Source organism: Nuphar pumila, chromosome 7 (genome assembly GCF_984573655.1).
Source record: "Nuphar pumila chromosome 7, dmNupPumi1.hap1.1, whole genome shotgun sequence".
Taxonomy (NCBI): domain Eukaryota; kingdom Viridiplantae; phylum Streptophyta; class Magnoliopsida; order Nymphaeales; family Nymphaeaceae; genus Nuphar; species Nuphar pumila.
This window is the reverse complement of record NC_143255.1, coordinates 59863050-59889471: the sequence shown is the minus strand read 5'-3', so window position 1 is coordinate 59889471 and position 26422 is coordinate 59863050. Positions and strand designations below refer to the sequence as shown.

General features: G+C 39.9%; 1 protein-coding gene across 1 annotated transcript; it reads right to left on the bottom strand.

Moving 5' to 3' along the window:
• Window positions 1-22068: 22068 nt before the first annotated feature.
• Window positions 22069-24022, bottom strand: LOC149832346 (UPF0426 protein At1g28150, chloroplastic). The gene is made up of 3 exons (XM_090014464.1): window positions 23864-24022; window positions 23638-23757; window positions 22069-22460 (listed from the first exon to the last, which is right to left on the bottom strand). Exons 1-3 carry the CDS (start codon window positions 23933-23935, stop codon window positions 22284-22286), a joined length of 369 nt encoding a protein of 122 aa, XP_089870590.1. The 5' UTR covers window positions 23936-24022; the 3' UTR covers window positions 22069-22283.
• Window positions 24023-26422: the final 2400 nt, after the last annotated feature.

Sequence of the window (26422 nt, the reverse complement as noted above, 5' to 3'; positions counted from 1 at the left end):
TAACCTTGAACATATGTTCAGTTAGAACGATAAGGTAAGGTGTCAATCTTACGACTGTGACGAATACAATTGTGGTTAGGGATTCCGTAGCTTGACACGTTCCAACTTGTTAGGTTCAATGTTCTAGCTTTACATGTTATAGTTGTACTTCATGATTGTATGGCTTGAGGTGTGGTAAATGGGTGTCCGAGGAATCTGATGAGAACTGATTGGTGAAAGTTTTATAAAAAAGTTTAACACTGAAAACTAGTAATCAAGGTTGTTAAATGCGATGAGGCGAAGCCAGGCGTTGAGCCTGTGCTTCGCCTCTGAGGCATACGCCTCTCACAACTGGAATGGAAGTGAAGCGGTGGGAGGGGAGGCAGTAAGAGAAGGACCACCTGCCCAGCTGGTACGGAAGCGATGGATATGCCGGTCGTCCGGTGGTCGGAGAAGACTGAGCAGCAGCTGCAGCACAGCAACTCCGGTGGTCAGTTGGTCACAACTGGTCGGAGGTTGATGAGGGGCGCATCACAGCAATGCCTCAGTACCTTGAGCGTGCGCCTCTCCTCTGAGGCGTACGTACCCCTCTCACAACACTGCTAGTAATTCTTAGGGGTTTGCCTCTCTCTCTCTCTCTCACTCTCTCTCTCCCCCAAAAGGTCAACATTTGTGAAGTTCCAATTAATAAAGTTTGGGAGCTCGCAGTCCGGGGGAAGTATGAAATCCACAAGTTTTATGGATTTGGTACTTCCCACTTGCTTGTTTGGAAACACCATCAAAATTCTGACCAACGTTTAGCAAAGCCATTTTGAAGTTGCTTGGGATGATTTGTGGATTTCATAGTTGTTTATCCAGCTACCAGATTCCAAACAGCTGCAGATATGGTATTTGTATTGGTTTGCCTTGTGAAGTGCAAATCTGTCCAATGACTGAGAAACAGAGTGATTGCATAGTAGTTGTGGTGGTGCATATGGAGGAGCAGATAGTGCTAGGTTTTTCACTGGTTTTTACGGTACCAACCAAATGCAAACTCGATTAGATCAACCTGGATGATGAATCTCAGACCAAGGAAACACCAACGAGAAACTCAACATCCATGGTACTACACCTATGTCTAGACAAAGCCCCCAAAACCATAATAAACTCGGTTTACATTCGCATAGGCATTTTTTTTATACACTTGCAAAGCAAACAATGAAAAACACAGTATAGAAAGATTCCACCCGCCCAAGTACAGAAGTGTTACGAATAATGAAGAAACTAGTAGATTTAGGTAAGAAGCAACATAAAATAAACCAAATTTTGAATATTCAGTTTGATAACCTGCTCCTAATTCCTCCTGGGAAGCGGCTTCCGGTAAATCAAAGGGCAATCTCTCACATTCTGCTAGTGAAGAAATTAGGTAGAGCACAGTTAAAGACAAATACAACCTAAATAACAACAAAATACCAAAAATACAACTTAAAATAGCAGAAAAATGCCTTAAAATTAGGGGTGGCAAAACCTGACACGACCCGCCAACCCGGCTGACCCGTTTAATAAACGGGTTAGGCGGGTGGGTCAACCCGCCAACCCGCCAACCTGACCCGTCAACCCGTTTACCCGACCCAACCCATTTATTAAATGGGTTGGCGGGTTGTGTCGGGTTACCCGTTTATTAAACGGACCGGGTTCATGTTTGCCACAGCCGACCCGTTTAATAAACGGGTCGGGTTCGGGTTGAGGTATGCTGACCCGCCAACCCGTCAGGTCGACCCACCAACCCGACACGATTGCCACTGCTACTTAAAATAGCTGCAGAATACCAAAAAAGAAAAAAAAACTAACATAATAGTGAATTCAAATAAAGAATGAACTGGTGCCTCTATTTCAGAAATTACCTCAGCAGGATACAATAATACCCTCGGTGCAAACCACAACAGATGGGCTTGTTTTGAATGTCCCCTACTGTTATATAACCCTATGCTTTTGGACCGGGCTGGAAAAATAAACGAGAAAGGGAGAGAGGAAGAGAAAGGCTCTAGGGTTTTTTGCAGAGGTCATTGAAGGAGTCGGACGATAGGTGACAGAGTCGTTGGGAGGGATGTCAGGGAATTAACAAGAAAGCAGGAGAGCCATAGGAGTCTTCCATCGAATTTATCTTCTCGAGAAGGTAGTCGGTTTGTGGCATTGGATTTCCCACCTCAACGCCTGTTTTTCCATGCTCCCAAACGCTCTCAGATGCTGTGGCCCACACCGGTGATCCCTAACAGAAACTTGATGACTTTGCAAGTTGAGCCCGATTTATGAAGTTAACATGTTCCACCTTGTAGATAATTTGGGCAGGCTGGATGGGTTCCAGCACAGTTTGACCCTCAGGTAATTGGACCTTCCATGACCCACCCGATCTGTGTCCACCGATGCTCCACCCTGAATGAACTGATGATGGCCACATGTAGCACCCTTTGAGAAAGCCCAATACTCAATTCAAGAGGTTATGGTGTTTGCCATGCTGTCCAGATTGAGATTTAGTCGCCCGAGGGGATAAAAAAAAAAGAGGGGAGGAAAGGCAGTTCTCCAAAAATCGGGGAACCCCCTTTCTCCGATCTGCGACGAGGGGGGGGGGGGGGGGGTTACCCCCCCACATTCGAGCTGGAGGAGAGCGCAGAGAGAAAGAGAGAGATTGAGATAGAGTGAAAAAAAAGAGAAGCCTTACCGAGGGCGAGGACGACGACGACAGTGGCGAGGTAAAACCCTTTGTCTTCTTCTTCGTTCTTCTTTTCTGTTTCGAGCAAGGGGGGGGGGGGGGGGGGGGGGGGGGCAGCCATGGCTGCCGGCGAAACTGCAGAAAACAGAAAGAAAGAAAAAAATGAGAGAGAGAGAGAGAGGGTCGACCAGCCCCGGGGGCCAGCCGACGCTAGTGGCCGGCCCATGCCCAAATGGGAGCAGAGGAGAGGGTCGGCAGGGGCCGCCCTTCTGCACCTGAGAAACGGAAGGGGCTCTGCCCCTTCCGCTCTTTTTAATCCAGATCGGGTTAGTTTGGGTCGCGCCCAAACCGAGTCGCATTAAAAAAAAAATGATAGAAAAAAAGAGACCGAGTCGGTCTGGTTGTGACCCAGACCGAGACAAGCCGATTAAAAAAAATGTGTGTTTGGGTGGACCGGTTCAGGTTGAACCGGGTCTAGCTGAACCAGGTTATGTGAGTCAGTTCAGACTAAACTAGTTCAGACTAAACTAGTTCAGACCAACCTGGGTTCGGGCCAAACCGGTTCATGAGGAATCAGTTTAGACCGAATCGGGTTTGAGTCGAACCGGTTTGATCCAAACCGAGTCTGATTGAATCGGTTCGGTCTGACTGAATCAGGGTTCTTGGTTCAGATCCAACTGATCTGAACCAGACCTGTTCTGGATCTGATTGGATTAGTCTTGGGTCTAGACCCAGTGAGACAGGTCTGAATTTAGTCAGACTGTCCTGGATCCAGTCAGACAAGTCAAGATTCAGTCAGACTATCTCGGATCCAATCAGACTGTCCTGGATCCAGTCAGACAGTTTGGGACCTAGATGAGTAATGAATCTGGATCAAGTTGAACTGTATTGGATCCAAATCACAGATGAATCTAGATCGGGTAATTCTGAAGTTGTACCAAAATCTGAAATGACCATAATACCCATTTGGATACCCGAGATCCATTTCGGTAAAATAGACATAACTTTGCACCCCGAACTCAGAATTGAGTGAGGTTTGGTGCGTTGGACTCGTATTGAAGAAAGAAATCAATTAGTTTATGAAATTCAATTAAATTAGTGATGTAGAAATTGAAGGTTCATGAATAAATTCAGAAAATTGTATTTTGGTAATTTGATAATAATATGTGAAGTTTTGTGCAACCAGATCATACTGTTAGAGCTTCGTGAGGCTCGATTTCGGAGAGATCACAGATTCGCCTTCAAGGTAAGGGATATTATAAGTAATTTTAGAAATGAATAAACATTTTACGTTATCTGTTATTGTGATTCTGTGTATTAATATGAGTAACACAATAGCTTCGAGTGATAACATGATATGCATAAAAATTATCATGCCTGACACTATGAGTTAATTGTGCATACATGTGGTTGTGATATCCATGTTAGTTATGACGTATCTTGCATGACTGAAAGAGATTGCATTTGTGATTGCTCATTAATATCATGCATTGCAATGAGATTTTGTTAGATTGGAGTCCCATATAATCTATTTATGTTGTATGAATAAATATGTTGAGATCAGCATGCACAACCCCTTAAATCACGAAAGTGGCAACCTGTGGCAAAAACTACCTGGTTCGCGACCAGAGTGCAGCCACCACGGAGAGTGGGCCGCCAATGATTTAACGATGTAGAGACCCTACATCTTTGCATGCTTAGTGAGGGATGTGTGAGTCCTAAAGTCATCATGGAGTTTAAGAATGAGATTTGTTGTTATCAGTCACGACATCACTCATGAGAGAACGAGTGAATTATGAGTTTGAGAATGCGGTTCAATGTGTGAACTTAGTTATGACTTAGGGTTACACTCACATTGGTTTAGGACTTTAGAGGACCATGGATGATTGATAACCATCATGGTTAGGATGTAGCATGAACCATAGCAAGATTGAGAGCTTGACCTCCCGGATAGCTACCGATGGGGTCCCCATGGTGGTTCACTGCAGTGCCTGGACCACTGGGAGTGTATGATTCATTGTCTGACCAACATGTAGAATTGAAGTGTTTTACGGGGTTGCTACGCCCATAGACGGCTATGACTGGTATAGCCGACATAGTGATAATTGTTTTGAGAGAGTGTTGAGAAACTTAATGGAGAAAATTAAAATATACAAACTTGTGTCGTGTGTCGAAAACTAAACTAAGACTAAGGGCTTAGAGCCCACTACAGTTGTAAGTTAATAGTTTATTTGCTTATAATTATTCCTTACTGAGTTGTAGACTTACCCCGTGTTTAATTATAACTGTAGGTTCCAAGCATTAGACCAATCAAAACGTGAGCAACTTCTTCTTCTACAACAGAGCATTTGGTATATTTCACTTCCTTGTCATTGAATATAATGTAATTGCTTTTCTTTTATTATGAATGATGAACACTGTAAAGAAAAAGTTTATTATGAGAATAAAAAATTTTTTTTAGCCACGTTTTATCGGTGTAAACTTTGAACTCTTTCTTCCGGGAAGTAATACCAACCAAACTCGGACTCCTGAGATCCTAGATCGGGGTGTTACAAAGTGGTATCAAAGTCAGGTTTACACAGAAAAATGTTCATCATTCATAACAAAATTCAATGACAAGATATAAGTCTCTCCTTAAATAAGGCACATTAGTGATTAAATTATTGCGTGATTAAGAATGGCTAGCGAACAAGAAAACAACGAAGATCCAAGGGCTCAAGACTCTGCTGAGCCTCCCATCGGAGGGAGAGAGGAGTTCATCGGTACAATGACGATGACTACTAGAGTCATCACAAGCATGACTCAGATAGTTAAAAATCTTACACCACGGCCTCCTCCGATCTACATTATAATTGAAAACCGAGGTTCTTACCTTCAAAACTACCCATACACTACCCAGAGGCAACATCCACCACCTTACGGAAGTAGGACTCACCAGTTCAACCGTCAAAGAGCGAGGTCTGCACGTGAGCGGATGGTGGAAAACCGAATGGAAGCTCGAGGAGGAATCGGGGGAAGGGCATCTTCGAACACAAACTTTGTGCCTCGGGGAGGGCCTCGTATGGTCAGCGCACGGGGATGACATATGTTCCGAGCTAGCTATGCGACTGTCATGGGTGCTACCGATCAAAGAACTTCAATCCGTAAGTCTTTATATGAGGAAATTCAGAGGATAGCGATCCAGGCAGCCGAAGCAGCATGGCAGGCAACAGAAGCCAACCGAAGCGGCCTAGGGTTTGGGCAAGAATGAGTAGCTTCGAAGAGTTCGGAGGAAGAAGGCGAGGATGAAGACCCGATTGATAATCATGTCTCACCTACATACACTCCTGCCTCACCTACCCACACACCTTCATCACCCACTTATACTCCTGCTTCACCCCCATATGACCTGAATGCTCCTCCTGCGACTCACCAACATCAGGCTCAAAGGAGCACAAAGAACACTCCACGCTTCAGATGAATTGAATAATAATTAGGATTAATTAGTTTATTTAGTCGAGTCATATTGTTTGAATTGCATTGTTCATTCTTTTGCTTGCTAGTGATGTTTCTCGTGCATGTATGAGACTTATGAATGAAATAAATGATTGATTTTTTTTATATTGTGTGATATGTGATAAAATTTCATACAAGTACCAACGAACCATGTGATAATAAGTTCACTAAGTGATAATTTTCCTACAGTACCAATGGTCACTCGTAGAGGAACATCTTACCTATCAAAAGACACAATAGCGGTCATGCGAGAAAGGGAGCTACTTGGCATACCATCGTGAAGGGCGCCCTCATTATCCCCTACTACGAAAGGGGCACAAGTTCAGGGGGGTCACACAACGATTCACACTCATGAGCGGTATGCTCCGCGTGAGGGTGGAGAAGAAAGTATGAAGATCCCACAAGGATCACTGATGAGAAGTTCAACAGAGGAAAGTACGAGAATACCATAAGAATACACTACCAATCGCATCTTGTATGAGCTCCTGCAAACAACCCGAGCCCAGCAAAGTCAACCTCAGACGGTGATTTCTGGCATCACCTCATGGGCTGAGAGGTTCAAGAATATACAACTTTCGCTCTTCAACGACACTCCTGACGGTGTCGTGGCAAAAAATTGGTTGATGCAAGTGGAAAAAGCATTGGATGCCATCCAATGTCTAGAGGATCAGAGGGTGTGGATAGCCGTATCAAATCTGACCAGTGATGCAAAGTGTTATCGTCGCAAAATTTTTCCCTTCCCTGCGAGAGAGAGGAGAAACGATCCTGCGAGTCAAACTCGACCAAAGTTTGAAAATTTATTAAAATACTCACCTCCGTTTTGAAAATAGCGAGAAAATTCCGTAGAATAGGACTCAACCTGTCGGTACGAGGTTCGACCGTTCCTGGCGCCTTTACCAAGGATAATCGAACCTAGGACCAAATGTGTGCTTGGTTTTGCTAAATTATCAAAAATCTTGTTCTATCCTAAATGCACAGAGAATTCAGGCATGTGCTATGAAACTTTTAAAATGCATATTTGAAAACATGATGTTTGCCTCTAAAAATATCTTGGAAAATGATGAAAAATATTTCCAAGAAAAGAAAGGGGAATCAATTTCCTAAAGAAACCTTGATAAAATGATTTTGATGAAAATAACCATGAGAAAATCTTGAGGATATGAGAAAAATCGATTTTCCTAATCTTGGAATTCGAGATCAAAATGTAATTTGGACAATCATGAATTGGATTTGGAAAATTCTTGAAAATTCTAGGAAAATTGAAAGGGATTTTGAGAAATTGATTTCTAAATATCCTTGAGAATATATATTTTCTGAGAATTCCCACTTTGAAAATCGTTTTTAAACTTTGAAAAATAGTTGAGAATTCTTGGAAAAACCTTTTTAAGAATGAAAAATTCAAATCTTTGAGAAAATTGAATTTTGAAGAAATTTCAGGGTATCTTTGAGAAATCGATTTTCTTGAAAATGATATTATCAAGAGAAGAAGCATATGATTTCATGATGCGAGCTAGCCTAAATGAATGAATGCAAATTTCTAAAGATATTTTGAGAAATTATGAGAGAATTACTTGAAATATGGATTTCAGAATTGAATTAAGGCAAATTCAATACATATTTCGACTATGGCTGCAAATATGTTTGGAATTTAATTTATTCAATTCTAAAATATTTTATAAACATAAAATATGTTGTGATTTTGAAAATAGCCCAATAATGTAGGCTCAGTGTGACTAATAAGATGATGGTAAATCTGTAACTCATCTGTATTCTGACTAGGGCTACAAATACAGAATCCTTTGAGTTTACTAACTCCTTAATAGTTGGTGCAACTGCCATTCATGTTCATCCATAGTGATTTTCAAAGGAAAATGCATGATTCATATAATCAAGATGTTACAGAAATAAACTATATGCTATGCACCCTAGTCTAAGCAATAAAAGTAAATCTTATTCCAAATTTACACTTAATTTTTACATTAATAACATAAAGCAAAATAAAAAAAATAGAAAAAGGAGAGCCAAAAGAATTAGCATCTTCCAGGTTTCTCCTATAAAAGTGGGTTAGCAGAAGAAATGCAAAGTATAAAAAAAAGAAATTGAAAATTCCACATTAAAACTAACATGTAGATGATTAAGCCTAAGCTATAGTGGAAATGCACATATTATTGAAGATATAATGTCTAAAACATGAATGGAATGCATATGCAAAAAATGACAATATACAAATGTTAAGTGTAGGAAAGTGAATGTAGTCTAATATACATACTGTGACAAGGTGCAGGAGGTGAAGGTGCAATGGATGGTGCCCTAGGTGCAAGCTAAGTGTGGTTGAGGCATGGAGCGAATGTTATTAGATGGACTAGATTTTGGCAAAGCACATCCCCAACAATCTTAGCAATCAACAACCAAGTGTCATTCCAGCACAAATGAATTATCCCTCTACAGATTTTACTATCATCAGTAATGATAGAATGAAAGTAAAATATATCTGCCAATTAACTTCAAAGTATCTTCACGAACAAGTATTATACTAATTTGTAAGTAATACTTTAACTCATAACACGAGAATTTTCTTGAAAGTTTCTCAGGAGCACATCTCGGGCAGAGGGTCTTCACAGCAAGCAAGAATTTCACAGTAACAGAGGTATTCCAACACTAAAAAAAATTCTGATAGCAAAAGATTTCCGACAACAAATTCAGGTTAAATCTGATTTCCCAAAGAAAAGAGTTTGGCAGAACGAATTCATGATGAAAGCAAGAGAGATTTCACAGTGGATCCAATTCTCAATAAGTTAGACACAAAAAATGAAAGGTTTCACAGTGGGATCATAAAATTCCATAGTAAAATAAGTGTACATTTGATTTCAAATCAACAACATATGTACAAGGACATCTACTGAAGTAGAAGCATTGATAATACAAATGAAAGCAATGAATTAGACAATAAAAAGTAAACAATATAACACAAAATAATGTAGAGAAATGCTGGTATGATACGGTAGTCAAAAGAAAAAAAAAGAAAAAAACTTAAACCAAAATCAGATGCTCAGAATGCATGAGATGTGATGCTAGTGACTAATATGCAAATGGATGAACACAGTAGATAATGAAAATCAAAGCACACAGCAAATCATGTGAATCAAAATACGATAGATAATGTGGGTAACAATGTGCAATAAACAAAGACACCAATACTGGATCAGATAGGGGTCTGAAAACGTGAGACAACCTAGCTCATGTTCTGCTTTTCTGAATCTGGGCATGATGTTATGTTGTTGCTGCAAACAAATCCGATGATTCTCAAATGATAGATATTGCTAATATGCGATTATGATTGAACTAATACAAATGCTATGAGATACATGACGAAGAAATGATGAGGAACTAGAGATGTGCAGATGGAATGCAACAAATGATTTTACCCTGCCCGATATAGATAGTATGCCGACGTGAACCAGTAAACAAGATGATGGTGATACATATAACAAAATAAGTACTATAAATGTGATAAATATTGCAAGAAATGGAACATTATAGTGATGGGGTACTGGAAAATGGGATGTTATAAGAAGCAAAACCAGAACTAATGCTGAATTTAGATATTGTGCCTAAGTTAATGGCACTATTCACTATACGATAAATCCTTGCGGATATCGCTTGATGCAGTGAAATGCAAATGCCTAATCAAAGCAATATATGTATGTAGGAATTAGTAAGATGTAGAAGAGTTAGACAACGCTGATGTCAAACATAAAACATATAAGAAGACATGGGAAGGTATGCGAAAACAACAAGATTTAGAGAAAGAATTATAATAAAAGGGATGCCATATGTGAACAAAAAATCAAATGAGGTCTCATTTACTGCATTTGCAGAGACCGAAATATTGATGAAATCGATATTTCTTGCAGAAATAACTTTCAAATGCATAGATGAGATCAACGATATGCGATATGGGATGGCACAAACACGAGTCTGAAAAAAAAAGTAAATGAAACGAAAATATCGTTCCATGGTGCTTATAATGCTGAAACAAATCAAGTAAAATGTCATGGAAGAAATGATAACTCAGTCAAAACATGATATTCGGATGAACTGATGATGTCATTGCAAGGCCTCATCGATCCTCAATGTATGAGACAACCATGGATGCAAACCACATCAATTGATGCAATGGATTTGCAATATGTATGACATGAGTATGATATATAATTCCCAAAATTGCAGACGTAGGTAACGAAATAATCATATGATGCAGTTAAACCATTAAATCAGATAAAATAGAACAGATATGACAACAAATAGCAAAAGAAATGAGATTTGGCCTATGTCAATTCTAATTAGAACCGACTTCTCAAAAGATAAAAAAGAAAGGAAAAGCAGCTCCTCACCTGATTGCATGAACTGGATATCTCCTGGATGCTGGCTCTTGGAAGCTTATTTATTGATAGAGACGAACTCAATACTAAGGATCAATTGAGAGGAGGTGGAAAGAAGGGAGAAGAGGAAGGGTCGTGTGATGGGAAGAGAGAGGAAGAGAGAAAATAGGGGGAAAAGAGAGGAAGTCGGGGGATCTCCCATGCCCTCCTGCGATCAAAGGAGGCCCTTTTAAAAGCAGGGGTTCCTTCAACAAAAAAACCAAAATTTTTGAAAGTTTTCGGATTCATCTTTTGAAGGTTTTTGATAATCTTAACTAACCTTTGAAAAAATTTGAAATGTCGCCATTTGGGAGGGGACGACTCCTAGCTTTTAGAACTTTTAAAAGCCTAACTAAAAAAAAAGGTTAAACCTAATTTTTGAAATGATGCAACGTTAGTTCTAAGATAGCTTAAAAAAGTGAAACAAAAGAGCTTTCAGATGTGGTGCCACTCAAGGTGGGCCCACATCGGATTTTTTATTTTTTATTTTTTTTTATTCAAATTTGAAACAAAGGCAAAGGAAAGTTTAAAGCTTTGTTTTGTAATTTTCTTAAAGTTCTAAACTAAATATATCTAGTCTAAATTTAAAAAAATCTTTAAAATCTAATTAGTAAAGTAAAAATCCTAACTATATATATATATATTTTTTTGGAGGGGACTTTTAAAGGGGACAACTCCTTGCTTTTCTAGGCTTTTTCAATAAGCTAAGCAAAAACCTAATTTTGAAGAAGAGCTGATGTGCGCTAGGTGGGCCCCACATTGCCTTTTTTATTGATTACAACAACAAACAACAACAACTACGCCTTCATCCCAAAACAATTGGGGTGCCTTTTTTTTTTTTATTGATTGAAATTCAAAAAAAAAAATAAAATTTGAGGACAAAAAGGGAAAAAGCAAAACTTAAAACCTCTTTTTGGAATTTTCATAAAACTCTAAACTAGTTAGCGATTATGAACTAGTACTTGACATAACCAGGAGAATTTTTGAAAGAAGGTGTCCCTTCAAGGCAAATTTATAAAACGATTTTGAAATTGCTAATAAAGAGGCTAAAATAAGGAGATTTTACAAAATTCAAAGTCCTTTTGCAAATTTGGAGTAAAATTTCTAGGTTCAGAGCCTCGTCCCCTTCTTCAAACAGAGCCGGTCCGGCTGACAAAATTTGAAAATTACTATTGAAAATTATCTAGATTGTTTTCTTGAGAGAAAATTTTGAAATTGGAGGTCCTGGGGTAATATGGAAAAAGATAGCAATTTCGAAGACCCAGGGGGTTGAAATCAATTTTGAAAGAGTTAAAATTCAAATCTGGATTGAAAATTTTAAAATCGAGAATTTTGGACCTCGAAATGACATGTTATGCAATGAAATGTAGTGCGATGATATGCCATGATATGTCTCGGGAAATGCGATTATGATCCAGAGATTGAAGATTCCAGTCTCCTGTTATGAGCAAGACTTTGAAACTTCATGACTGAAAGTGGAGATTTGAGCCAAAACAGAGAAATTTTGAGAATTGATAATGAAATTTGGACTTTCGCAAGGTTCAAGCTCATAAATTGACCATTTTGCCCTCTGAAGATCTCGGAAGACAGGCTGCGATGATTGTATGGAGGTGTGGGTAAAAATTTGGGGTGTTTACAGAGGTCCATCAGGGACACCTTGGAGTCAGACACGTATTTGCCTTGGTCCACATTCGTAAAGAGATTTTACATGCAATTCTTTTCAAAGTGCCACAGAATGGAAAATGAAGAAAAATTCAGGAAACTGAAGCAAGGTGACATGACTGTCGCCCAGTATACCGCTCATTCAACTCTCTTTCCCGGTTTGCTAAGTCCTTAGTGGGAAACGAGAAAGAAAAGTACAAGAGGTTTAAGAGGAGCTTGAGGCCCAAACTTTTGAGGCTTATATGGCCACAACAAATAAAGAAATACAGTCGGCTCGTAGACTACACCTCCAGGTACGAGTTTTGGGAGATAAGAACGAAAGAGAAGCCTCAAGAGAAAGAAAAACCCAAGACTGAAGATAAGGTCCAACATAGTGGTGGCATTATGGTAGAGTCCTCTCGGAGAAAGTTTCAGTCTAGAGGAGGATTCCAGCAAGACAACGGGAGGCAGTACGGAGGACAAACCCCTAGTCAGAACCAGGGTAAGCAAGTCAAGTATGCAAGCAATCAACAAGCCAAGCGACAGAAGATCCCGAAGCTGACCCAGTCGAACAACGCTTGCAGGACTTGTGGTCTCCAGATGCACGAGGGTAAATATGACCTGAGGAATGCGAGATGTTTCAATTGCCAGCAGATGGGTCATTATGCCAATGATTGCCCACAACCTGATCGAAGAAGCAACGCCCCACCAAAGCCGAAGCCTGTAGTACCAGGTCGTGCCTACCCAATAGCTCTCCAAGAAGCTCTTGCCAGCCCTAAAGTGGCTGAAGGTACACTTCCTATTTCTGGTGTTCTTGCTCGTGTATTATTCGACTAAGGAGCCACACATAGTTTTACTTCTTCAGCATTTGAAAAAGGGTTGTCAGTGGTACCTTATCGATTGAGTGTTTTTTACTTAATAGAGACACCTATTAGAGCAACCACCATAGTGGATACAATGTATTCTAACTATGTAGTGGAAATCGAAAATTGCGAGTTGCCTGTGAACTTGTTGCAACTCGACTTCAAAGATATAAACGTTGTTCTGGGCATGAATTGGTTGTCAGACCATCATGCCACAATCGATTGTAGAATGAAGTGTGTCAACTTTCAAATACCCCATACCTCCACTTTTACATATCAGGGTATTAGGAAGTTACCCAAGCCAACTATCATATCTTATCTAAAGGTCAATAAATATATTAAAAAGGGATACATAGGATTCCTGGCCTACATGAAAACTGAAGAGAGAAAAGACCTCACAATATCAGAAGTAGACATAGTTTGTGAGTATGCTGATGTTTTTCCGGAAGATCTACCAGGCCTCCCTCCTGATCGTGAGATTGAATTTCAAATTGATCTAGTTTCGGGAATAACGCCCATTTCAAAGGTTCTCTATCAGATGAGACCTGCAAAACTTAAGGAGCTCAAGGAGCAACTGCAAGAATTATTAGAGAAAGGTTTTATTCGACCGTCAGTATCTCTTTGGGGTGATCCAATCCTGTTCGTTAAGAAGAAAGATGGATTACTGCGCATGTGTATAGACTATCGACAACTGAACGCAGTGACCATCAAGAATAAATATCCATTGTCAAGAATTGCTGATTTGTTCGATCAATTGCAAGGGGTTTCATGCTTCTCGAAGTTGGATTTGAGATCGGGTTATCATCAGCTTATGATAAAAAAAAAAGATATGGTTAAGGCGGCATTCAGATCAAGATATGACCATTATGAATTCTTGATCATGCTTTTTGGTCTGACTAACGCACCAACTGCCTTCATGAATATGATGAATAGGGTCTTCAAACCCTATTTGGATAAGTTCGTGGTGGTATTTGTCGATGACATCCTCATATATTCCATCACAAGGGAGCAACATGAAGAACATCTGAGAATAATTCTCCAGACATTAAGAGAACACCAATTTTATGCCAAATTCTCTAAGTGTGCTTTTTGGTTGGAACAAGTATCCTTCCTTGAACATATTATTTTTAAAGATGAAATTATGGTAGACCCGACAAAGATTGAAGCAATCACCAATTGGTCTAGACCCAAGAATCCTACCGAGATTCGTAGTTTCTTGGGATTGGCTGGGTACTATTGACATTTTGTCGAAGGGTTTTCTTTGTTGGCGGCTCCTATGACAAAGCTTACGAAGGACGTAAAGTTTGAATGAAACGATAAATGTGAGCAGATTTTTCAGGAGATAAAGAAGCGTTTGACCACTGCTCTAGTGTTGGTCTTACCTTCTGGATCCGGAGGCTTCACTATTTATAGTGATGCCTCTCACAAAGGATTGAGTTGCGTTCTGATGCAACATGGTAAGGTGATAGCATATGCATTTCGCCAACTCAAAACTCATGAAGTCAACTATCTGACATATGATTTAGATCTAGCAGCGGTGGTATTCGCCCTCAAGATATGGAAGCACTACCTTTATAGCGAGCAATTTGAGGTCTTTACAGACCATTAAAGCCTTAAGTATTTGTTTTCGCAGAGAGATTTGAACTTGAGGCAAAGGAGATGGTTGGAATTTCTAAAAGATTATGATTTCGAGCTGAAATATCATCCAAGAAAGGCGAATGTAGTCGCTGACGCCCTTAGCCGAAAGACAAGAGCACTAGCCAGACTCACAGATTGAGAGTTATTTTCCTTGATGGCTCATCAAAAGGCAGAAGCTCAATGCTTACCAGGTCAGTTGCTATTCGTGCAAACCACCATAAGATCAGAATTGTGGGAGAAAATTAGGGAAAAGCAACCTTTACACCCAGAATTGACCTAAATAAGAAAAAAAATTCAGAAAATGAGTCAGAATTCAAAATTGATGGTCAAGGACTCCTTAGATTTTGTCAGAGAGTGTGTATCCCTAAGGACGACCAGCTTAGAAAACAATTATTGGAGGATGCACACCACTCTAGATATGCCATATATCCTGACAACACTAAAATGTATCGAGATCTGAAAGATAAATTTTGGTGGAGTGGTATGAAGAGAAACATTGCTAAGTTTGTTAGCAAGTGTTTAGTATGTCAGCAGGTGAAGATTGAGCACCAACGAGTAGGTGACCTTTTGCAACCACTTTCCATCCCTAAATGGAAATGAACAGATATCTCGATGAATTTCGTTTCAGGGCTTCCAAGGACGAAAAATGGGATGGAGTCAGTGTGGGTGATTGTTGACAGACAAACTAAATCAACTCACTTTTTGGCCTGTAAAACAACTTATTCTTGTTACCAATTGGCTCAATTATTTATCAAAGAGATCGTCAGACTCCATGAAGTGCCGAATTCGATTGTTTCAGATAGAGACTCCAAATTCACATCGCGATTTTGACAAAGTTTTCAAGAAGCAATAAGGACACAGTTAAAAATGAGTACAACCTTTCACCCTCAGTCAGATGGGCAGTTAGAGCGAACCATTCAGACCCTAGAGGACATGCTCCGGGTATGTAGTTTGAAGTATAGCGACTCGTGAAATGATATTCTACCATTGATGGAGTTTGCCTACAACAACTTTCAAGCAAGTATAAGCATGACTCCATTTGAGGCACTATACGGTCGACGATGTCGAACTCCCTTGTGTTGGGATGAGGTGGGAGAAAGAAGATTGTTAGAGCCTGAGATGGTGCATCGGATGACAGACCAGGTGAGAATCATCTGAGAGCATCTTCTCACAGCGCAAAGTCAACAAGAGTTATGCAGACCAAAGATGATGCGAGTTAGAATTTGAGCAAGGTGAACATGCATTTTTGAAGATATCTCATTTTAAGAGAGTGATGCGTTTTGGCCGAAGGGGAAAGTTGAATCCCATATATATTGGACCCTCTGAGATACTCGCGAGAATTGGTCAGACGACATATCGTTTAGCCTTACCTCCCTCCTTATCTCGATTTTACAACGTGTTTCATGTTTCCATGTTACAGAAGTATGTGCCAGATTCCTCTCACATATTTGATACAATTCAGTCTGTATTGGATATACAAGATGACTTAAGCATGAGAGAAAAACCCATAGAGATTTTGGATACCAAGGTACAAAAACTAAGAAACAAAGAACTATCTCTGGTATTGATTAGATGGAGTCATCACAGCAATAAGGAGGCTACTTGGGAGCGTGAATCTGGCATTCATGAGTAATTTTCACAATTGTTTTCGGGTAAGATTCAGGACAAATCTTCTTTTAAGGGGGGGGAGGGGTAGAATTGTAAACCTCTTCTGACGAAGTCGCCGGAGGGGATAATAAAAAAACAGAGGGGGGAGGGGGAGGGGGAGGGTTATCCTCACCTCAACCCTCACGGTGCGCCCTCCCCCACATTCGAGCAGGAGGAGAGCGCAAAGAGAAAGAGAGTGAGAGAGAGATTGAGACAAAGTGAAAAAATAGAAGAGAAGCCTTACCAAGGATGACGACAACGACGACGGTGGCAAGGTAAAACCCTTCGTCTTCTTCTTCGTTCTTCTTTTCTGTTTCGAGCAAAGGGAGGGGGGGGGGGCAGCCATGGCGGCTGGCGAAGCTATAGAAAACAGAAAGAAAGAAAAAAAAATGAGAGAGAGAGAGACCGACCCCGACAGACAACCGATGCCAGTGGCCGACCCGTGCCCAGATGGGAGCAGAGGAGAGGGTCGGCAGGGGCCGACCCCTTTGCACCTGAGAAACGAAAGGGGCTCAGCCCCTTTCGCTCTTTTTAATCCATATCGGGTCAATCTGAGTGCGACCCAGACCGAATTGGGTTGGTCTGGGTCGCACCCAAACCGAGTCGCATTAAAAAAATGATGAAAAAAAAGACCAAGTCGGTTTGGGTGTGACCCAGACCGAACTAGGTCGATCTAGGTTGCACCCAGACCGAGACAGGCCGATTAAAAAAAATATGTGTTTGGGTGGACCGATTCAGGTTGAACCGAGTCTAGCCGAACCAGGTTATGTGGGTCAGTTCAGATCGAACTGGTCTGAACTGAACCGGTTCAGACCAACCTGGGTTCAGGCCAAACCGGTTCATGGGGAATCAGTTCAGACTGAATTGGGTCTGAGCCGAACCGGTTTGATCCAAATCGGGTTTGATTGAATCGGTTCGGTCTCACTGGATCAGGGTTCTTGGTTCAGATCCAGTTGATCTGAACCAGACCTGTTCTGGATCCGATTGGATCAGTCTCGGGTCTAGACCCAGTCAGACAAGTCTGGATCCAATTAGACTATCTTGGATCCAGTCAGACAGGTCTGGATCCAATCAGACTATCCTGGATCCAGTCAGGCAAGTTTGGATCCAATCAGATTATCTTGGATCCAGTTAGACAGGTCTAGATCCAGTTAAACAGTTCGGGACCCAAATGGGTAATGAATCTGGATCAAGTTGAACTGTATTGGATCCAGATCACAGATGGATCTGGATTGATAATTCTGGAGTTGTACCAAAATCCAAAATGACCACAATACCCATCTGGATACTCGAGATCCATTTCAGTAAAATGGATATAACTTTGCACCCCGAACTCAGAATTGAGTGAAGTTTGGTGCGTTCGACTCGTATTGAAGAAAGGAATCTACTAGTCCATGAAATTTAGTCAAATTAGTGATGTAGAAATTGAGAGTTTATGAATAAATTTGGAAAAAGGTATTTTGATAATTTGATAATAACATGTGCAGTTTTGTGCAACCAGATCATACTGTTAAAGCTTCGTGAGGCTCAATTTCGGAGAGATCATAGATTCGCGTTCAAGGTAAGGGATATTATAAGTAATTTTAAAAATGAAAAAACATTTTACGTTACCTGTTATTGTGATTCTGTGTATTAATATGAGTAGCATGATAGCTTCGAGTGATAACATGACATGCATAAAAATTATCATGCCCGACACTATGAGTTAATTGTGCATACATGTGGTTGTGATATCTATATTAGTTATGACGTATCTTGCATGACTGAAAGAGATTGCATTTGTGATTGCATGTTGAATGCTCATTAATATCATGCATTGGAATGAGATTTTGTTAGATTGGAGTCCCATATAATCTATTCATGTTGTATGAATAGATATGTTGAGATCAATATGCACAACGCCTTAAATCCCGAAAGTGGCAACCTGTGGCAAAAACTACCTGGTTCGCGACCAGAGTGCAGCCACCACACAGAGAGTGGGCCGCCGGTGATTTAACGATGTAGAGACCCTATATCTTTACGTGATTAGTGATGGATGTGTGAGTCCTAAAGTCATCATGGAGTTTAAGAATGAGATTTGTTGTGATCAGTCATGACATCACTCGTGAGAGAACAAGTAAATTATGAGTTTGAGAATGCGGTTCAATGTGTGAACTTAGTTATGACTTAGGGTTACACTCACACTGGTTTGAAACTTTTGAGAACTATGGATGATTGATAACCATCATGGTTAGGATGTAGCATAAACCATACCGAGATTGAGAGCTTGACCTCCCGACTAACTACCGGTATGGTCCCCGTGGTGGTTCACTGCAGTGCCTGGTGGTCAGGGGACCGCTGAGAGTGTATGGTTCATTATCTGGCCAACATGTAGAATTGGGGTGTTCTACGGGTTGCTACGCCCATAGACGACTATGACCGATATAACCGACCTAGTGATAGTTGTTTTGAGAGAGTGTTGAGAAACTTAAAAGAGAAGTTAAAATATACCAACTTGTGTGGTGTGTCGAAAACTAAACTAAGACTAGGAGCTTAGAGCCCACTACAGTTGTAAATTAATAATTTATTTTCTTATAATTATTCTTTATTGGATTGTAGACTCACCCTCATGTTTAATTACAACTGTAGGTTCCAAACATTAGATCAATCAAAATGTGAGCAACTTTTCCTTCTACAACATAACATTTGGTATATTTCATTTCTTTGTTATTGAATAAAATGTAATTGTTTTTCTTTTGTTATGAATGATGAACATTGTAAAGAAAAAAATTATTATTAGAATAAAAAAGAAATTTTTTTAACCACGTTTTCTCTGTGCTGTGAAGTAATACCAACCGAACTCAGACTCCTAAGGTACCAGATCGGGGTGTTACATAATCTCACTGAAACATGTTCTAAGATGGAAATGATACCGAAGAAGATAAAAACACAGATGAAAAAGAGAGTTATGAAGAACATGTCAAGATCACCATCTGATGGCACTCCTTAGAGAAAAATATCATGAACCAAAAAGCTGAGCTGATGCCCAAACCTAGCTGCCAAACTTCTAGAGACCACATCTATGCTAAAGTCAAGCCATATTGTTAGCCAATTCAGATGTTGGCTGGAAGATGCTGGTGCAGCAGGTGGCTGCTTATGATGAACAGGAAGAGCATGATCGGGTGGTGCTTGCTTGCTAGAAGGCATTTTGCATTAGACTCCAATAGAGACATCAATGTGCATTACGCAATAAACCAACATTTGCCTAATTTCATGGCAGTGAGAACGCTCGTGGAATTGATGGAAGGATCTACTACTTTGCACAGGTGAAGTGAAGTGCCTGTATGCTGCCAATGATACGGAGGCAAGGCTAGGAGGCAGATGCAGCAAACGTGAAGGTGGTACACAGAGGTGAAAAGGAAAAAAAATGGCGCATAGATAATACACCGAATGCTGTGTTTGGTGAATGTGGAAATGCTGTATAAAGAATGCACCAAGGATGTGACTGGTAGTGAGATGAAGTTGCACATGCCGTGTATACCTAATGAAGCTACAACAGTTTGTGAAAATGTTTTGAATGTACAGTAAGCAAATATATACAGGTGAAAGTAGCGAGAATATAGCCGGGGTGTTAGGCACTGAATGACTAAGACAATAGGGAAGACGTACAACAGCAGTGGATGAAACACAGAGTATTATATGCCTAGATGTGACACAGCATTAAGGGGCAAAGGGGTGCGGCTGCTGTAGCATGTGCTGGAGCCAGCAGAGGAACCATGCTAAAAGGGCAGATGGTGATAAGGACTGCGGTGACCGAATGAGCCCACTGGAACCTGTGAATAGCTGCCCTAAGCTAGTTGGATTACCTAACAAGGTAGGTTTACTTGGGCAAATAACAGGCCCTGAGGTCACGCAGGGGTTGGGATGCTATATGATAGACACACAGCAAGGTAAAAAGTCAATGCAAAAAGAATCACATCATTGTAGTAAGTGATGCTGTTGCCTTCAGATATTACCTTCATAATGTAATCCAATGGCAACCATGTCTCAAACTTGAATGGAAAAACGATGTGGGATGCAGGCTAATTGGCTGTAAACCAAGTCACTCGAGTCAAATAAGATAGCCACAAGGCAACGTTTGACCCTCAAGAATTTCCAACCAACATTTAAATACACACAGAAATACGGGATTGGGTTCTAACCCTTGGGTGAGAACAAGCAATGCGATCTCTGTGTGTGCGTGGGCAACCTTAGGAAAAGTACTACACGTTTATGCATGCTTTAGGAGGACTGAAAGTTAGGAAGCCTTACCCTAAGCTGATATTATTGCGTGAACCAGTAGGCATTTCCAAGAAACAAGAGGCATCTTTGGGACAACTGCATGCAATGGTGAAAGAAGACAGAATGAAGAGCAACAGATTGTCAAGATCATAGAATGATAAGAGCTATCAACATTTGGATCCAAAGAAGAACCAAACTGCATGCAATGGTGAAAGAAGACAGAGAATGAACAGCAACATATTGTCAAGATCATAGAATGATAAGAGCTACCAGCATTTGGATCCAAAGAAGAACCAAGCGGCAGAAGAGAAAGTATACAGAAGCTTCAGGAAGATTAAAGAATACCATGGTGAGAAAGGGATTTCCAATACATAAAGTAGATTTTTTATGCCGAGGTCATTAAACCTAGCCTGACCAGTTGAGTCAGTAACTCTCCACCCCTTCTCCCAGTCCTGGACAGTTGAAATGATGACAAGCCCCATAATATGAAAATTCAATAAAAAAAACTTTAGATGTAAGTTGTACATCTTTGCTCATTTCACTTTATATCAACAACCAAGAGGCATATGACTTCCAGAAACCTTTATAATAGAAACGTTTTTGTTGCATCGTAGAGCGTAGTGGCTGCCACCTTAAAGCAATTGAAGAAGTGGGATTGATTCCATAGGAAATTTAACCACCACCAAGGAAATATCTAACAACCAACGCTCTCCGAAACTGAAGCACACTCCCTAAACAAGATTTAATAGCCTCACAGTGGATACTGCCAGTGAATATCTACTGGCTCACAACCTGAGCGAAGAAATAAAACAATGGGTAGAGGCAAATTATTCAGCTATTACATGAGAATAGTCTTCAATTTTAAAAAAGAACATAATAATAATAGACATGATTTTACTTGGTGCACTAAAAAGAGGGTAACAAGAATAACAGAGCAAAGATATTGAGGAGCTTGGGAAGACCAAATAACTGCCACCATCATCTGAAACATAGTACACGTAGCTAGTAACTTGTGGCTTGTAGTAGAGGTGGCAAATGAAAGAATCATAGATGCCCAAATGCTTTATCATATTCATGGCACACCTACTTCCAAATAAGTGTTAAGATACAGTCAGATTTAAGACCAAAAAACTAGAGTACTCATTTATCTTATTTTTGTAAGGAGTGTGCTTGATAATGCAAGTCCTCCTTGAATAGATGCTGTTCCTATAATTTTGTTATTTATGACCAAAAAGTTGTTAAAGAAAATCTATGGAAACAAAAATGAAAACATGATAATGGCACCAAACATGCAGATTAGAACTGAACCAATCAGATATTTATGAAATTGCAACTTAAAATTGAGTCACCCAACAGTATAAGGGTAAAACCATAAAACTAGAGAACTTCAAGAATATAGAACGTTACATAGATGAATACAAACATAAACAGGTACTTTCTAAATCTAACTTGGAGTATATGTAATAATCAGTTCTAGATAGCAAACAATTTCAGTAGAGAATCCACTTTGTTGCAAGAGTATCCGCTGTTAAGTTACAGGAGACAAGTGAAGATATAAAGAAAAAGAAGCAACTAGGATACAAAAGGATGAGATCAAAGGAAATTCCAAATAGTTGTTTATCCTCATTTTGATCTTTTATTGTGGTAGGATTACTCTATCTCAATCTGCTGTGGTGCAGCCTCCTTCCCTGGATTTTCTGCTTCAATATCCTCCTCTGTAATTCCAGAAGCTTCAACCGTCCTGGTGATCCAGTCCTTAAGAGGCTCTTCATTCAAATCCAACCTAAAGAGCCCAGCAAATACACCACCTAAAAAGGCAACTGGCTCCTGAAAAAACAAGTTCAAGCAAAAAGTTGGAAAAGAAGGTTAAGAAACCTGAAACGTGCATGTTATTGGAAAAACTAATTCTCGAACTAAATTAATCATATAACAACTTTAATAATAATCAAGAGTCAAGTCAGGGCTTCAATTCTAGTCAAGAGTTAAGGCAGGGTTAATCAGACTATGCAAAAAGGAACATGAGGAACATACGTTTCCCATGAGAAACAGTTAAGTTTAAACGGTTTAATTAAATTTCTGGTCTTAACTTTCCACTACGTACAACTACACCTGAAGCTATTTATTTTAAATCTGCAAATCATATTCTTTAAACAGACGGAAATGAAGAATCTAAAGTATTAAACCAACTTCATGGAAAATAAAACAAAAAACCCCATGGAAAATGTGTCTCAATACAAGCAATTAACAATACCTTTCACCATCCGAGCACCTTTTGATGGTGCCAGAGTTTACATGATATTGCCAATGTCTGTGAACTCGAATATTCTGTTATTAACGGAAGGAGTTGAATCACAGGCTCCCGTAAATGCCTATGTAAAGGCCAGACCAACTGCCATGAAGTTGGGTGTTTCTGACGTTAGCGAAAAAACGTCCAAATATGCCACTCGTTCCTACTACTATTGGTAGCGGTGTCCAAAAGGCTAAAAGGAAGTTGGTGTCCGACCGTCGGCAAGCCGAGCACTATCTAACGGGGCCTAATGTCGTAGCAGAGATGTTCGGTTCCTAGAATTTGGTATTTTTCCTCAACCTGTTCGTCCACCTTAAAGGGATACACCAACTTTCACACTTGACAAACAGACAACGCACTGTTACGCAATCGTCCACATCGACATACACAGGTGCTACCAACTCAAAACTACCAAGTCATCATGAAGGTGCCAAATGAATTATATGTAGATCCCCAATGGTGGCCGTATTTTATAGAAAATCTACACCGTAGCATAACATAACTAGACATAGGAAAGGGGAAGAAGAAAGCAACAAACTAAAAGATTCACTAAACAGTCAAAGATGGCGATTCGTGCACCTCCTCCAATTAACAGTAGCTATCTGATACATCCAAAAGGTCCGCAGGTATAAAGAGGGGGAAAACAAAAAAAAGAACAATAATAAAATATAATAGAAAATTTAGCATGAAACGGCGGAGAGAAATGACAACAAGTACCTTGAGAGCTTCTTTGAGAATGGGTTCATCAGTGGGATTGAAGAAGGATCTTGCTCTGAGGTTTCTGGCTCCTACCAGCTGCGGGGATTGTTTGGTAGAGAAAGAGAAGGGCGCTTTGGTCTGCAGGGCAGGGATTAGAAAGCAAGAAATGAACATGAGATGATGATGATGATGATGATAGGGGTCAAAGTGAAACGAAGGCTTGTTGAGAAGATTTGGGACTCACCACTGCCCATGAATGTGGTGCTGGTAAGGAGGGACATGTCGCTACTACTGGCTGCTGCATCGCCAATGCCATTAATTTTCCCTCTTCCCCTCGACTCTCCAGTCCTTTTCGTTACTTGTTCTACGACGGTCGACGGACGGAGTGATACCACTAGATTAATAAGTAATAATAGCGCAGAATGGTAAACAAAGGGCCCTACTTTTCAAGAAAATTTACATCATAACCCACCAACACTACATGCGTGTGCAGCACAGGAGGGATGCCCCTACACTGTCACACACCGAAAATTTTTTCTTCTGAAATTTCTGTAGGTCAGGAATAGGATTAATTGCGAAAAAATTGGCTACGCTAGTTGGTGCAGCATCTCCACCCGTTTTTAAACAATTTTTTTTTCTGTTTTTTCCAAAGGACTGAGTCCTACAAAGACGATGTGCGTAGTTTTATATGGTAAAGCCGTGAAGGACTTGTTTTGGATAAAATCCAATTCCAACCGCATTGCCATAGTGGGGAGGGTGGTGTGTGTTTCTCAGGAAACACAAATTAGCGTGTTCTTGTGTGTACCAAGGAATATCTTGGGACCCATGATAATTCATATGTCAATGTTGCCCACAATGACTTTATAATAAAATAATATATAAAAAAGGTAGATATGCTTTTGACGAAAATGTCCTTCGATAAGATAAACATGCGTTGTATGAAAATGTCTTTCTGCTTCCTGTAAATAGATTTGCACGTTTTGCCTTTGTTTTTAGCTTGTGTTACAACACATGGTCGCCTTCTCGTTTATGCCTGATGAGTTGTGGAGCCTGATTCAAAGTTTTTGCCTTTGTAGGAAGGGGGTACAGGGGCTCCCCCGGTCTCGCTGCGCAGTTAGTGGGCAGGGGTCAGGGGGGGCTGCCCCTGGCAAGGGGGTTGTGGAGGAGGGGGGGCAGTGCCCCCCGAATTTTTTTTTTGGGCTTATGTTTGAGACTCGGTTTCTTATAGATCAAACCCAACTTGTTTAGGTTTAGGGTTGTCGCTCTTGCCTTGTATAAATTCTTTCTTTTCTTTCTCTTTTGTAACTGTTGAAAAGAGCAATAAGATTTCTCTCTGAGCGGCCATAGTTTTTTTTATTCTTTTTCTGTTGAAAAAAATAATTTACAGTATAAATCAAATTAGAGAGTAACGATTTATAATAGAAATCAAACCAGAAAGTAACGATTTACAGTAAAAATCAAATTAGAGAGTAGCGATTTATAATAGAAATCAGATAAGAGAGTAGCGATTTATAGTAGAAATTAAATCAAAGAGTAGCAATGTACAATAGAAATCAAATCAAAGAGTAGCGATTTACAATAGAAATCAGATCAGGGAGTAACGATTTATAGTAGAAATCAAATCAGAGAATACCGATTTACAGAAAAAATCTGATTTGTACTGTAAATCGCTATTCTCTGATTTGATTTCTACTGTAAATCGCTACTCTTTGATCTGATTTCTACTGAAAATCGTTACTCTCTAATTTGATTTCTACTGTAAATCGCTACTCTCGTATCTGATTTTTATTGTAAATCGCGACTCTCTGATTTGATTTTTATTGTAAATCGCTACTCTCTGATTTGATTTCTACTGTAAATCGCTATTCTCTAATTTGATTTCTACTGTAAATCGCTACTCTCTTATCCGATTTTTACTATAAATCGTTACTCTCCGATTTGATTTCTTCTGTAAATTGCTACTCTTTGATCTGATTTTTACTGTAAATTGCTACTCTTTGATTTTATTTCTACTGTAAATTGCTACTCTCCTATCTGATTTATACTGTAAATCGATAATCTCTTATTTTATTTCTATTGTAAATCACTACTCTCTGATTTGATTTCTACTTTAAATTGTTACTCTCTTATCTGATTTCTATTATAAATCGCTACTTTCTGATTTGATTTCTAATGTAAATCGTTACTCTCTTATATGATTTCTATTATAAATCGCTACTCTACTCAGTTTGACGTTGTCATCATTATCTCTGTTATAAATCGTTATTATTTGCCTACTCAGTTTGACGTTTGCATCCTCGTATCATGATGAACAATAGACAAAATGTTGATTTTTCTGGTAGTTTAACTATTTCTCACGAATAGACGACGACAAAGGGTGCTTCAACGATAATAGACGATGACGACGACAAAGGGTGCGCTGGCAGCAACAAACGATGACAAATGGTGCTCTGGCGACAATAGACGACAACAAAGGGTGCTCTGACGACAGTAGACGACAACAAAGGGTGTGTCGTTAATCGGAGCTCCTATTGCAGCAGATGGTGTATCGCCAAAGGATGATCTAGAACGTTTAGGGTAACCTATTGCGAGGAGCTCCTGTTAAAGTAGAAAAGTTTACTCCTTAGGGCAAAAATGATGATGATTTTAACCCTTTCTAGCGAGAGGACAATTTTGTCCTTTACTCAAAACATCATTTTATGGTGCTAATGGCAGGAAAGGGTACTTAAGTCTTTGCAAACGCACCAGACTCTGATGCTAAGTGATGCTGACACACACGGAGAAATAAGCCCCACATGCTTAC

Bases quoted from the DNA above. Each gene is read 5' to 3' on its own strand.
- LOC149832346 (XM_090014464.1), bottom strand. From the start codon at position 23,935: ATGGCATTGGCGATGCAGCAGCCAGTAGTAGCGACATGTCCCTCCTTA. The intron at 23,758-23,863 runs GTGAGTCCCAAA...CCTGCCCTGCAG, and splicing joins CACCACATTCATGGGCAGTG to ACCAAAGCGCCCTTCTCTTT. The intron at 22,461-23,637 runs GTACTTGTTGTC...TTGTTTTTTCAG, and splicing joins TTCTCAAAGAAGCTCTCAAG to GAGCCAGTTGCCTTTTTAGG.